We start from the raw sequence: 14,592 nt of genomic DNA, 5'->3' as shown, positions 1-14,592 counted from the left end.
TGCAGCCATTGTAAAAGCATTGCTCTCTTGTCATCTTTTTTATGAAGTTGCTGTATGAAAAATCTGAAGCCATTCTTTATCCTGATGTGATCTGTTTTCTCTCTGGAAGATTGTAGGGTCTTCTCTCTGTTTGTTTCATGATCAAAATGATGTGTCTTGATGTGAATCTGTTTCATCCATTTCCCTGGGCACCTAGTAGATCATTTTAACCTATGAATTTGTGTCTTAATTCTAGGGAATCTTCTTGAATTATTTTATCAGTGATGTCTCTCTTTCCTCTTTTTGAAATTTCTGCTATACAACTCCCCTGGTCTGGTCTTCTTAATTTTCTTCTCTCTTCTCTCCAGTTTTTCATCTTTTTGTTATTTTGCTCTACTTTCTGGAAATCTTCTTCAACCTTATCTACAATTCCAAACCTTCTATGTTTTTTTATTTCTACTATAGTGTTTCTAATTTTTAATAAATGTTTTGTTTTGTGAATACTCCTTTTTTTAATAAGATTGGGTTTTTTTGTTTTTTTCATGAAAGCAGTATCGTCTCAACTCTGAACTCTGAGGATATTAAATGAATTTTGTCTAATATTTTTTTCTCCCTGGATAGATTGTTTCCTCTAAATTTTTGTGACGTGTTTATTATGGTGTTATATTCCTTTTCCTCATTGCTGTCAGCTCATGATTAAGAATGGGGTACTAATAAGATGATTAGAAGCTCTGAGCACATGGAAGTCTTGTCTACTTTTAGTTTTACATGGTGGGGCTTCTTGGTGAATTATATTAGTATTTTTAGGCCTTTTTCTTGGGCTAATCAGATTCCTAAAGGATAGTTTTCCAGTCTCTTCCCTTTGCCTAAAGGTAAAAGATGTGGCTACTAGAGTTCTGGAAGCCAAATATAGGAATAGGGCTGGAGCTAGTGGTCTTTATACTCATCATTCGATATGCATGCTGTCACCTACTCCCCTGTTTGCAGTGTGGTACTCATGACTTCACCAGTAGTCATGAGCATCCCTCAGTCCAGAGACTATTTTACCATCTCCAGAGAATAAAGCTCCAGACTTCTGTCATTACCCAGCAGCATGAAGTTGGGGGCAGTGGGTCAAGGAATCTGTTTCTCAAACAGCTTTCACCCTATCCTTAATTTACCCCTCCTTAACCTCCAGTTTCAGGGCTACGTGGTACTTTCAGGTCTTGAGTACTTAAAGATTCCATGATGTAAATAGGTTTGGACCTCAACTTTTCCATTACTGGCTTGGAGTTTGGCTTTCACTTTAATGGGTCTGCTAAGTCAGTCACCCATCTGTTTTCCAGCTTCCAGTATTTTGATGCTGTAGTCTCTTTTGCTGTTCTTTCCATTCTTAAATGTTCGTGTCATTTAAACAACTTTAAACTGTGGTTTTAGTAGCATTAATTACATTTTAAAGGAAATAGCTATTTATGCATAAATGGCCTGGGGTTCTTTACTTAAAGCCATTATTAAAGATGGATTCTTCCAGTGGAAACACATTATTAAAGAAAAAAATGTTTGCGTAGTGTATTGTAGAGTTAAAGGTTGGTTTTCTATTTTTTTTTTTTACATTTAAAAAAAGTATTTAATTTAAAGAAATGAAAGGCTAGTCACCTTTTTTTAAGTCTCTGTTCTAATTTGTATTTGCTAGTGGCCCTACAGATAGTATGTACCAAGTACTTCAAATCTGATGTACAATTTATATGATATAGAACGTAGTGAAATTGGGTTATCCATAAAATTACATTCTTTTTTCCAGTTTTATTCCTTTCTTATGAGGCATAGATCCCCTTATCATATAAATATATTTAAAAGCAAAAGGAGCATTTCTTTTACAGATACCTTGTGCCTGGGAGTTTATTCTCCAAGTGGATTAGAACTTTAATGACAATTTGTTTTATGTTTTCTTAGGATAATTAATTGTACCTCAAGCTGTTTTTTATCTTTCTAATCATATTTCTTTGTGGCTATTCCAAGAACTTTTACAAGACTTTGTCATTGTGTTCTTCAGAGTTTAACAACTCTTTTCTGGATGCATTGGGTTCTGATGAGGACTCTGGAAATGAGGATGTTTTAGATATGGAGTATACAGAATCTGAAGCTGAGGAACTGAAAAGAAATGCTGAGGTGATGTTTTGTTACCTGAGTAGAACTGGTCAGATTGTCATATTACTCCCCTTGGTCTTTGTCTTCCGTGATCCCCCTATCTGTTTCTACTGCTAGCTCATTAGTGCCCCTGTAGCCCTCAAATGGTCTTGTTTTCTCTTGTCTTCTATCTTCATTTCTTACACAGGATTAAAAACAAAACAAAACCAAAGTACATCCAGACCCCCCTTGTGTGCATGTTAGATAAGAACTAAGTAACATAGTATAATTCACAGGCATAAGTATATTAAATTACCTTTAGTTCAACAACATTACAATATTATTTTTATAGTCAAATACAAAAATACAATTGGTTGTTGCTCAGTGAAAGCTGTTGAGTTGATGATGTTAACTAGAGCTTATTGGAATCTTTTTCACCCTTCTTTTCACTTAAATAATTGCTTTTTTCCCCTATTTTCCCAATTTTTTGTTGTTTTATTTTCCTAGGATCTCACTATCTTAACCCAAATCCTGTTTGTATTTTAATGACTCTTTTGTCTTCCCCAATCCCATGTGCTTTTAAAAAGTCAAAGTATAAGTAATCTTGATCCTGCTTAAGACTAATTGCATATAAGTATTTGTGTACTATTAATTAACAACTAGTAGTTAATTATTACTAATAATTGGTGTTAATACTTAAGTACTATTTCATTTTTTCACTAACATTGATCATTCTAGCTGTTGCTGTTGTTTTTCACTGTAATAATAATACAGTGAAGAATGCTGGGAGTGATTATGGTATTTTTCGTATTTTAGGTTTTCTTCTCTAAAATAAACCCAGAAGTAAATTACTGGTTCAGAGTTTATGAACCTTTTAAATATTCCTGATTTTACCTATAGCCTGAAGTACATGAATATCACTTTCTAGTTTTGCTTTTTAATTTTTTTACTAACAATATTTTAATAGCATTTTTTTAAATACTGAGAAATTTACTCATAATCCTACAGCAACATTGCAGCTCTTATTTTTTTCCCAGTATTTAGTGATTAACATACTTATTTTTATACAGCTATAATTACTACATTCATTCATGTGGGTTAGGAAAAAAATAATAACATGTTACTGATCCACATCAATTTTTTTTAACTGTATCATATTGTATTCAGTGGATATACCACTACCTAGTCAAGTATTATTGGACATATTATTAGTTACAAGTTTTCATTATTATAGATAATGCTAGAATGAATAATTTTATGCAGATAGTCTTTTCTTCCTTTGAATTATTTTCTTAGGATATTTGTTGGGGGTGGAATTCTTGGGTCTGCTATATTTTTATTGACTATGATACACCACACCCTGAGGCTTAGCCATGTCACTTTAATTTGGTGTTTTGCTTTTATTCAAATAAAGAGTTAAAAATCATATCCACTTCTTTTTTCCAGACAGGAACTCTTCCTCATTCTTATCGGCTTATCAGTGTTGTCAGTCACATTGGTAGCACTTCTTCTTCAGGTAAGTGGACCTCATGATTTCAGCATTTTATAACTGGCCTGATGTAGCCAGCATTTGCTCCTTGTTGGGTTGCTCTGTGCCTAGCTCTGTGATCTGTAAGTTGAATACATCAAGAAAAACTTTGAAATCCTTTCTTTGATCATGCTAAATGTGTATTGTGTTCATAGGTATAACTATTTTGATTCTCTATTCATAAATGACCTAAGTTCCCCCAAACAAAATATATTTGTTTAAAAAGTTGCAGTATTTTCCTCCCTTAATTCTCTAGTTTTTAATGATTTTTTAGAAACATGGTTGGGATAGGGTGGATGGGATGGATATATCTCTCTTTCTGAAACTTCCTGTACCTGAGAAAAATTAAGCATGTTTTTAAAAACTCAGTTTTAAGATTTTTGTTTACTTTAGGTCATTACATTAGTGATGTGTACGACATTAAGAAGCAGGCGTGGTTTACTTATAATGATCTAGAGGTATCTAAAATCCAAGAGACTTCTGTGCAGAGCGATCGAGATCGGAGTGGTTACATCTTCTTTTACATGCACAAGTAAGAAACTTCACCAGATCTGAAGCCACGGGCTAAAAATCACCCAAACTTCTTATTCCTTTTTTGAGGATAAAATGTTCCCATTGCTTAATTGGTTCACAAATTTTAGTTTTTATTATCTTTGCTTATAGCTCATCTGTTTTGATATTTCCTTATAAGGCCAGAATATTTTTCTCTTAACTCAGTACTGCTCATCACACAGTAGCATCTAGGTATGGAACTTACGAGTGTTTTATGATAGAAGCCATGCTATTATAAACCTTATTGGTCTCCCAGTTAAGCTACAGGATATAATTTATATGGATGGGGAACTACATAGCATTTTTATTAAGATTGCTAGCTACTGCCTGTTTTTTCTACTGTTCTCAAAAATCAGAAGTCAGGAGGGTTAACAGAGTGATTGAATGAGTCATTTGCTTATAGTATCTATTTTCTGTTGCTCTTTTTCCTATCTTTTGGCTTTGCTCACTGAATTTCCTGTTTGTTTTTTTTCTTCTTTGCTTGTTTTATTTGAAGGGAGATCTTTGATGAGCTGCAGGAAACAGAAAAGAACTCTCAGGCACTTAGCATGGAAGCGGGGAAGACTGCTCGTCAAACCTTGTGAGAAATAACTTCCTGGGTTGGCAGTGTGCGCTGCATAGTCTCTTCTACTGCCTCCCACTTCACCTTTCCTCTGCCCTTGGAGAATTCAGAACTCTACTTGATTCAGGAGCAACAAACAGCTCAGGGCCCAACCAAAAGACGAAAATTACAATTATGTGAAACGCTCCATGCTGTTTTATGGAAACCTTGGTCTCATAACTATAGCTAATCATCCTCTTTTTCTCCCACAAGAGTGGAACTTCCTATTGTCTTAGGAATACATGTTGTAAATAGATATATGTGTATACACACACACACACACACACACACACACACACACACATACTGAATGGAGCCTTAAAGAGGATGAGTCACCAGAGTATACCTGTTCAAAATTAATAGCACAGCAGTTTGGAGAAGAAATGAAGGTGTCAAATAGTCAATTCACCTGAGAAATTGTGTGAAGATACACATAGCAGTTGGCTTTTAGCTTTTATGTTCCTTGAGTGGTTTAACTCAAGGCTGTAATCTTTCATGTGTTTCTTATTAGTAAAATTCACTGGAAAGCCAGCTCTCCATGTTACACTAATGACGGTTTGTCTTCCTTACATGGGATGGGCTTTTCTGTCACGATTTGAGGATTTTTTTTCATGGATTTGATTTAATGCCTTTGCTGTTTACATGAAGTCCCAAAATATGGATTGTTGGTGCTTTAGAATGTGCTACGTAGTCCCACATTTGGTGTTCATTGTCCACTCTGCATTTTCTTTAAAGAGATTTCTTCATACCATATGTTCATATATCATCTATTCTATTATGGTGGTGAAGAAAGAGTCTTTTATTTTTCTTCTGTTATCATTCTTCCATGGAATGGACACTACCCTAACAGGTTATAACCAAAACTTTCAAGAGGTAGGAGGATAATATTGTCCCAGTTGGGACTCACGATCAGGTGTCCTTTAAAGAGACAGCAGGGATGTTTAAAGATAGGGAAGAATGCTAGCATCTCTGACTCTCAGAGAGAGGTCAAGAGGAGTGTTTTTGTGTTAAGCTAAAACTCTGGACCACTAATACAAAAAGCCCTACTGTAAGTATGACATTAAGTACATGAGTATAGGATAAAGCAATTTATAAAGCAAATTTAGCCATTTGCTGTCTGGCTTTGCCCTTAAGAACCGAGTAGGAATTAAAATGTAATTGGTGTAGGTAAACCCTAGAACTAACAAAGGTGCATAATATATTTATTTTATTGTTTAGGTGCTTTAAGTTGAGGCTAAATGGGGGCACGACATAATGTGCAACATTAGTCACTCAGCTGACATAACCAGTTTGTGTTAGGCAGCTTGTGAACCATGCAAACAGTGAATTTGAGGGAAGAATTCTGTCAGGTATCATTAGGATCTCACAGAGCTAAATATAGCAAAATGAAACCTTCAGTATTTTCTTTCATGTTTTTCTTTCTTTTATTATAAACTTCAGTTCTGACACAGGGCCAAAACGAAATCCATTTTTCAGGGGGAGAAAACAGTTTAAAATCCATCATCACAGAAGGTAGAACATCTTTTAAAAAAAAGCTTCCTGAAGAGATTTCCTGCCCCCACTCTTGAAGTTGGATGTGTTCTGTAGAACGTATTCTAAAGCATCTTTTGATTGTAAGTGGCTTCAGCACTTTTGCTTAACTACTGATAAATGCTACGCCTCCTTTCCTCTGTGCACTTACATTAATGTAGTGAATGTTCCAAAATGGTACAGTGATAGGATTTGCAGCAGTAGTTTAGAGCAGAGGGGAATATTTATTCAAAGACTAGCTTTTTAAATTTTGTTTTATTTCTACTGGGGAACCTTTTGTTTTTTTTTTGCTTGAAAATAACTGGTTTCCTCATAAATGAGCAAAGTGTATAGCTATTTATTACTTCCCTGTTTTTGTATTTGGGAGCTTTGAGAGTCACTGTTAAAAATGTATGGGAATGGTTTGAAGTGAGGGCTGCATTAGGCCCTAAAGAAAAAATAAAAGAATGCTAAAAGCCTAGAATGCCTCATTAAGCAGCCCCATTTGAATTGCTCTTGTACCTTGAATGTGTGTACAGTTTAGAAGAACGCTTGCCTCAGAAACCTCATTTGATTTGGTTTTTATGTCTTGGGCAAGACTTGCTAGTTGAAAATAGGTTACTGGGATATATAAGTTATCTCACTGCTCATACAATTACAAGTTTAGACTTGAATTTTACTTGATACTATCCATTGTGGCCTTGGCAGTTTCCTCTTTTCTCTTCATTTCTTTAACTATACCTCCCTTCATTTCAAAGTTACACTGTCATTTTGGTCAGTGAAGGGTTAGTGACTACAAAAGGATATTTCAGCTGTCACTGTGTTGATAGAGGTTTTTTTTTTTTTGAGCTGGCTGTATATACTTTAAAAATTATAAATAGATAATATATTATTTTTACACAGTGTGATCAGTTTGGCAGAATTGGGGGATGGATTAGTTGGCGTACTGGGGCCAGGAAGGGATGTGTTAGTTAGGGACAGAGTCTCAGGCAGTCTGCACCGTAACTCATTATTCATCCTTAGTGAAAATGCCAAATGTGCGGTGACATTACTTTAAATGACATTGAATTGGAACTTGACAATACTTAGTTCTGCACACAACCTTTTGATCTTAATTGGAATTTTTTAAAGAAGAAAAATAAACTAAGTAAATTCAAGCTTTTGATTTTTATCCCCCTAATATGAAGAGTTGGAAAGTTGCATGTGGCCAGCTGCTATTATCATTTTAGTAGATATGACTATGAGAATATAACTATTTTGTAGGGAATATACTTAAATGCGTGTGCACACTCATCAATTTTGTGTCAGCAGGACAGAGTAGATGGAAATCCATGAATTGTTCCATGTATATTTTGATTCTAAAAGGTATTTGTTTACTTGCCAAGATCTGTTAATTTCAGACCTAACTTAAATGGCTTAATAACAAATGCAAATGTGTTTACATTTTAAGACTTATGCAGTGATACTTACAGTTCAGTTCACTGACTCCAGGAGGCAGATTACACATTTCTTTATTTCTCTCCTTGATCAAGTGTAAAATTTTTGTAAAAGTTAAGCTTTAAGAATTAGAACCTAAGCAAGGTAATTCATGAATTTACTTATTCTTCCATACTGCAGTTAGCATTCTGTAACTATATAAATATAACTCTACACCTGTATAGCTACAGGTATAGTTGTATATTGAAAATTTTCTGGAGACATCTAAATTGAAGAGATTTTTGACAGTGTCTCAAATATATATTTGAGTGTTATGGGGGTAGAGAGAGCATGAGAATAAAAGCATACAGAAAAAAGGTAGTACATAAACTCACATGAGATTTATTGGGAAGAGGTTATATTTAAACAAAAACAAAAAAATATTATCCTTCTCTCTTCTCTGAAATGACTGCAGTGGATTTACCTTAGTTATTCAGCTGTTTCTCTCCCACCCCCACTCCATTTGATTTAATTGACCCCCTCAAGTGGTGTTTTGTTTTTAATCAAGGAAACATCTCCAAGTACATTCTGCATACATAGGGAGATATAAGAAAACTATCCAACAACCTAGCAACAGTTGCAAATCACATAAAAGGATCCCAGTGAAACAGTTATGTCCTTTTCCTCCCATCTTGCTTTACACTTGGTGTGTGTGCACCGTGTATTTACCAAAAACAACAGATTTTTGCCCTCTATCATCTAGTACATTATTCCAAAATTCTAATTTTGTCTCTTATCGATGTCTTAACATTGGGAAAAAAATATTTTATTGGAAAAGTATGGTTTTTAGGCTGTGAGAGTTTTAAAACAATTATTTTGACTCTTTCATGGCATGCTTTGATTACTAGACTTTTCTTAAAGTACAATGGTTCAAAGTATAAGTTCCATTAGCATAAGAATAGAGCATATGAGGGTCTGGATCAGGAACTAGGTTTGTCTGTAGGTCAAAGCCAGAACAGAAGAGCAATCAATTGAACTGGCTGTTTAAAGAACAAAGTGCCCTAACCGAAGAACGTGGCCACATAAGTTGTGGCACCTCTTTTCTTTTTCCCCATGTTGCTGTCCCTCTGGTCTTTTTCTTCCCTCACCGATTTTCTCGCCTCCTGTCAGTGTTCTTTCTGTATGCTTATGGAGAAGAAAACAGAAGTGAGGTTCCTACATTTTGCCTAATTGAGCCACTACCAGGTTTGCTGGCAGTTTTGGCCACAATATTTGTGAGGTGATTTGTGTTCTGAGTGACTTTTGATTCTATGTTGTTTTGTATGGAGCGGCACTTTATCTGTGTTTTAGCAGAACTGTTCCTCTGTATCCTTTACCGTTTTTCCTTGTTTTTGTTTCCTTTTTAAATTATGCAGAAAGTTTTTTCTGTGTGTGTGAAATTAAAGCCTTTATTAACCTTCTGTTGGTTTGACTTATTTCTGAAAAGGACTTCATTCTTGAAGACATTTTTAAAAACTAGTTGTTGAAGCTGTGGAAATAATCTTCCTTTTGGCCTTCTGACATGGGCTTCCTGCAGCACTGTTAAACCTTAAAGGAAATGGAGTGGCAAACCAATATGTGATCACAGTCACCCCCGAGTTCCCATTGCTTTCCTTTGAGGAGCCTGTGAAGTTTTGAAGATGCTTCTGGATAATGGTTTATAAAGCCATTAAGAGCCTTAGCTAAGCTCTTCCTTTGCCTTACTAAGAGTATGAAGAGAGGGGGTGAACTAGCATTTGCATATCATGTTTGCCTTCAGGCCTTAAGCGAGACCCCGTGGATTGCTGCTGTCCCTTAATACAAATTAGTATTATGAAATTTAATAGTGTACTCTTCTAGGCCACTGGGCTCTTTCAGGAAGAAGGGGTTCTCCTTTAACTGTTGTGACCTGAGTAAAGTGGTAAGGGAAGTTTATGTGAAAAGGAAAAAACATGACAGAGAAAAACCTGACATGGCTCCTCAATGCTCTAATATTCTGGGAGGATTGGACTGCTCCTTTAAAAAGGAATAGCTCTAGCCCAGAATGGTTAAAGTGATATAACACCCTAGCCACCTCTGGAAAGCTGAAATTGGGATCACAGGCTCCTTAAGGAGGATAGGCAGGGTGTCAAACAAAAGTGGCATTGCCATGGACTCTGCTGCTCAAATGTACAACTGTAAAATTTCACTTTGATTGGCATAGGCATAACACCAGTAATAAAATCCCGTAAGCAGGGTAGGACACTGCTTTATAACCAAGCTACTCTTGCTTCTCAAAATAGTCCTTTTTCTTTCTTGAGGTTTTGTTGCTTCCATCGAGGCAGGGCAGAGAAGGCAACTGGAGTCATCCCCAAGGCCTTAGAAAAATCCTCAGTTGATAGGTGCTCCTAGAAAGGAGAGAAACCAGAAGGCAAAAGTCATATTCTGGCTCAGGGTTTGCTTTGAAGAGTCATATAGGTGTGGCATAGAAAAAGAACAAAAGCAGACAATGTCATGAGAGCTAGAAATATGATGGAGAGGAGAGGGGCAGCATTTGGGAGTTCTAGAAGTTTGGTTCCTGAATAATTCCATTTGGAACATACTGAAAAGGATGGTAACGACTTTGTAGCTTGGGTTCCTTTTCTTTTGACCAGGGTCAAGTTCAGATTAACCCAGAAATAAGAATAGGGACATTTGACTTATCTTGGTTTAGGAGTTGCTTACCTTTCCAGGCCTTGATTTTATTCTCTATAAAATGAGAGGAATTAGAGAGTACCAAGATGGCTCATTAGGGAGCAACCAGGCTAACTTCTTTCCCAGAAAAACCACCAGGGGTCAGACAAACTCTCCACAACAACAGATCTGGGGTTCTGGAGATCGGGGTAAGTGCAACATTCAAGAAAGTGCAGGATGAAGAGTCAGAGAAGCTGCAGTGAGAGATTGTGAGCAATCCCTCTCAACTCTGGCTCCTGGCACCCATCCCCAACTCTTGGGGCAGAAAGCATCAGATTCTCCAGTATTTGCCAAGCAGGCAGCTTCCAGCTGAAAAGGCAGCAAATGTCCACTCTCCTAAGAACAGAACAGGACATGATCTAGCACTGTGCCAGCTTTTGGCCAGCTAATTTGGACTACTGGGACGATCAGCACTTTCAACCTGCCCATCCCAACTATGCCATTGTGTGGTGCTAACAACTGAAAATAACCTGCCTCTAAGGCTGAGGGGAATAGGTTGTTGAAGGGCACCATCTGCTGGAAGGTGAGGAAAGTGTATTTCTGGGAAGACATGGAAAAAGGCTTTTGGGTAAAGAGGGCCATATGCTGGGCAGGCTAGGAAAGTGTACCCTTGGGGAGCAGAAGTAAAAGGTTTTAGGCATCTCTACTTGACCTCCATGGGGCCCTGTGGAACTAGCGAGTGCTGCCTTCATGGGTCCTTCACCTAGCCATGATTGGGTAATACTGATGAACCAAATGTAAGAAGAGCATTAACATAAACCCAATCAACAATAAAAAGTTGGACAAGAGAGAATCTGACCTTTAGAGTAAATGCACCAAGATAATCCAGTGACCACACATGAACAAGAAATAATAAAAGTCATGTTAAGAAACATGAAGATATGCCCCAGTCAAAGGAGCAAATCAAAAAGGCAGAGGAGATACAGAATCTGGGACAGGTAATCAAAAATGGTCAAATAAATTTCCAAAATGAATTCAAAGAGATGGTGGAAGAGATAAAGGACATTAAGAAGACACTGAATGAGCATAAAGAATTATTTGAAAGCGTACAAAGAAAATAACGTCTTACAGGAATGAAAGGCTTAATAGATGAAATTTAAAATATGCTAGAAGCACACAAACAGATTTGAACAGGCAGAAGAAAGGATCGGTGAACTAGAAGCCTCCGAATTTGAACAGACAATAGAATAGAGGAAAGGGAAAAATGAAGCAGGGTTTCGTGACTGACAGACAACATGAAGCACAAAACATTCACATCATGGGTATACAAGGAGAAGAGAAGGGTAGAAGGACTATTTGAGGAAATAATGGCCAAGAACCTCTCAACTCTAATGAAAGCATTAATATCCAGACCCAAGAAGCCAACCAACTGACTCCAAATAGACTAATTAAAAGACACATACTAATCAGAATGTCAAATGCCAAAGCTAGAGAATTCGGAAAACAGCAAGAAGACACCAATTCATTCAAACCAGGGATGCCCAATAAGACAAAGCACCTATTTCTCATCAGAAACCATGGAGACAAGAAGGCAGTTGTATGATATATTCAAGATACCAAAAGTTGCCAGCCAAAAATTCTCTTTCTGGCAAAACTGACCTTTAAAAATGAGCACCTGTTTAAGATATTCACAGATAAGCAGAAACTGAGAGAGTTGTTAACAAGAGACCTGCCCTACAAGAAATACTAAGAGAGTCCTGAAGGCTGAAAGGAAAGGCAGGAGAGGGAGGCTTGAAGAAGAGTGTAGAAATGAAGATTATCAATAAGGGTTTTAAAAAAAAGACAAAAAAATAAGGTGATGTGGTAGTTTGAAGCTGTTATGTACCCCGGAAAAGGTTATGTTCTTTTAATCCATTCCTATGGGTGGGGCCTTTTGATTAGGTTATTTTAATTGAGATGTGACCTGCCTCATTCAAGGTGGGTCTTAATCCTTTTACTGAATCTTCTATAAGAGGATAAAACACATGCAGAAACTCAGAGATTAAATTCAGAGAGCCAGAGAAGCCAAGAGATAAAAACATACCCACAGAAAAGGAGAGAGTAAGCTCTTGATGCCAGAAGCTGGAAGCAACAAAACCTAGGAGAGAAGGATCTGTAGATGTTGCCATGTGACAGAGGAGTCCAGATTACCAAAGGATGAAACAGTTGAAGTAAATGCTGCCCTTATAGAAAGAACATTGGGAGTTTAATTCATTAGCTTTCATTCAAGACAGACTGTCACAATGGGTAACAAAATGTGAACTATCTATATGCTGTCTAAAGAGACTTACCTCAGACTCAAAAATACACTCAACAATATACATATATATCAATACTATATGTATATTGTATATCAGTAATATATAATATACTAATAATTAGTATATTAGCTATACTAATATAGGACAAAGTAGATTTTAAATGCAGAGCTGATATGAGACAAAGAAGAACATTTACACTAGTAAAAGGAGCAATCCACCAAGAAGAAATAACAATCATAAAAATATATGCACCTAACCAGGGTATTCAAAATACATGAGGTAAACACTAGTAAAACTGAAGGGAGATATAGACATGTCTACAATAATAGTTGGAGACTTCGATACACCACTCTCATCAATAGATTGAACATCTAAAGAGAGGATCAATAAATAAAGAACTTTAAATGAACTATACCTAAAACATATACAGACTAGTATACCCCAAGACAGCAGGATATACATTCTCCAGTGCACATGGAGCCTTCCTCAGGACAGACCACATCTTGGGTCACAAAACAGGTCTTAATAAATTTTAAAAGACTGAAATTATACAAAAGCACTTTCTCTGATTATAATGGAATGAACTAGAATTCAGCAGTAGGCGGAGGACTAGAAATTGCACAAATTTATGGTGCTTAAGCAACACACAATCAGTGGGTCAAAGAAGAAAGTGCAAGAGAAAGCAGTAGGTTATCTTGAGACATGAAAATGAGAACTCAACATATCAAAGCTTATGGGATGCAGTGAAGGAGGTCTTGAGGGGGAAACTGATAGCCCTATGTGCCTACATCCAAAAGGATGAAAGAGGTAAAATCAAAGACCTAACTACACACCTGGAGAAACTAGGAGAAAAAAAACAGCAAACCAATCCCAAAGGAATCATAAAGAAGGAAATAAAGATTAGAGCAGAAATAAATTAAATTGAAAACAATAATAATAAAGAGACTCAACAAAACCAAAAGCCAGTTCTTTGAGAAGATCAACAAAATTGACAAGCTAGACTGACAGAAAAAAGTAGATACAAATCAGAAATGAGATGGGGCATACCATGTTCATGGATTGCAAGACGAAATATAGTTAAGATGTCAATTCTACCTAAATTGATTAACAGATTCAATGCAATACCAATTAAAATCACAAAAACTTACTTTTCAGAACTAGAAAAACTAATAACCAAATTTATCTGGAAGCACAGGGTGCCCCCAAAAGCTAAAAGTATCCTAAGGAAAAAAAATGAAGTTGGAGGTCTCACGCTACCTGACTTTAAGGCATATTATGAAGCTACAGTGATCAAAACAGCATGGTACTGGCATAAAGATAGATAAACTGACCAATGGAATAGAATCGAGTGTTCAGATATAGACAGTCTCATCTGTGGACAATTGATCTTTGATAAGGCAGTCAAGCCAACTCACCTGGGACAAAACAGTCTCTTTTCAATAAATAGTGCCTTGAGAACTGGATATCCATATGGAAAAGAATGAAAGAGGATCCACATCTCACACCCTATACAAAAATTAACTCAAAATGCATCCAAGACCTAAATATTAGATCTAAGACCAAAAAACTGTTAGAAGAAAATATAGGGAGATATCTTATAAATCTTATAATAGGAGGCAGTTTCCTAGACCTTACACCCAAAGCACAAGCACTGAAGAAAGAAAGAAATATATGGGAACTCCTCAAAATTAAACACTTTTGTGCATCAAAGAACTTCATCAAGAAAGTAAAAAGACAGCCTACACAATGGGAGACAATATTTGGTAACGATATATCAGATAAAGTTCTAGTATCCAGAATATATAAAGAGATTGTTCAATTCAACAACAAAAAGACAGACAACCCAATTACAAAATGGGCAAAAGAGATGAACAGACACTTCTTAGAACAGGAAATACAAATGGCTAAAAGAAGAAGAGATGTTCAACTTC

The 14,592-nt window shown here is 36.3% G+C and overlaps 2 protein-coding genes across 8 annotated transcripts in view; one reads left to right on the top strand and one right to left on the bottom strand.

Annotated features, from left to right (window-relative positions):
- USP37 (ubiquitin specific peptidase 37) overlaps positions 1-12,760 on the top strand; it is a 143,994-nt gene extending 131,234 nt beyond the window's left edge. For 5 of the 7 annotated variants that reach the window (XM_077155124.1, XM_077155127.1, XM_077155125.1 and 2 more), the window contains 4 exons: positions 2,012-2,127; positions 3,532-3,601; positions 4,007-4,145; positions 4,662-12,759. In XM_077155124.1, coding sequence (XP_077011239.1) covers positions 2,012-2,127; positions 3,532-3,601; positions 4,007-4,145; positions 4,662-4,749 — 413 coding nt within the window. In that variant the 3' untranslated portion in view covers positions 4,750-12,759. Of the gene's footprint in view, positions 1-2,011; positions 2,128-3,531; positions 3,602-4,006; positions 4,146-4,661 lie in introns of those variants that run through there. The other 2 variants (XM_077155128.1, XM_077155129.1) reach the window with 2 other exon arrangements.
- The window catches only part of VIL1 (villin 1), a 38,519-nt gene continuing 32,004 nt past the window's right edge, over positions 8,078-14,592 (bottom strand). The window contains exon 20 of the mRNA XM_077155130.1: positions 8,078-10,096. Within this exon, the coding sequence (XP_077011245.1) occupies positions 9,983-10,096 (114 nt within the window). The 3' untranslated portion in view covers positions 8,078-9,982. The remainder of the gene's footprint in view (positions 10,097-14,592) is intronic.

Source organism: Tamandua tetradactyla, chromosome 3, assembly GCF_023851605.1.
Source record: "Tamandua tetradactyla isolate mTamTet1 chromosome 3, mTamTet1.pri, whole genome shotgun sequence".
Classification (NCBI taxonomy): domain Eukaryota; kingdom Metazoa; phylum Chordata; class Mammalia; order Pilosa; family Myrmecophagidae; genus Tamandua; species Tamandua tetradactyla.
The sequence above is the reverse complement of the archived record's forward strand: the minus strand, read 5'-3'. Positions and strand labels throughout refer to the sequence as shown.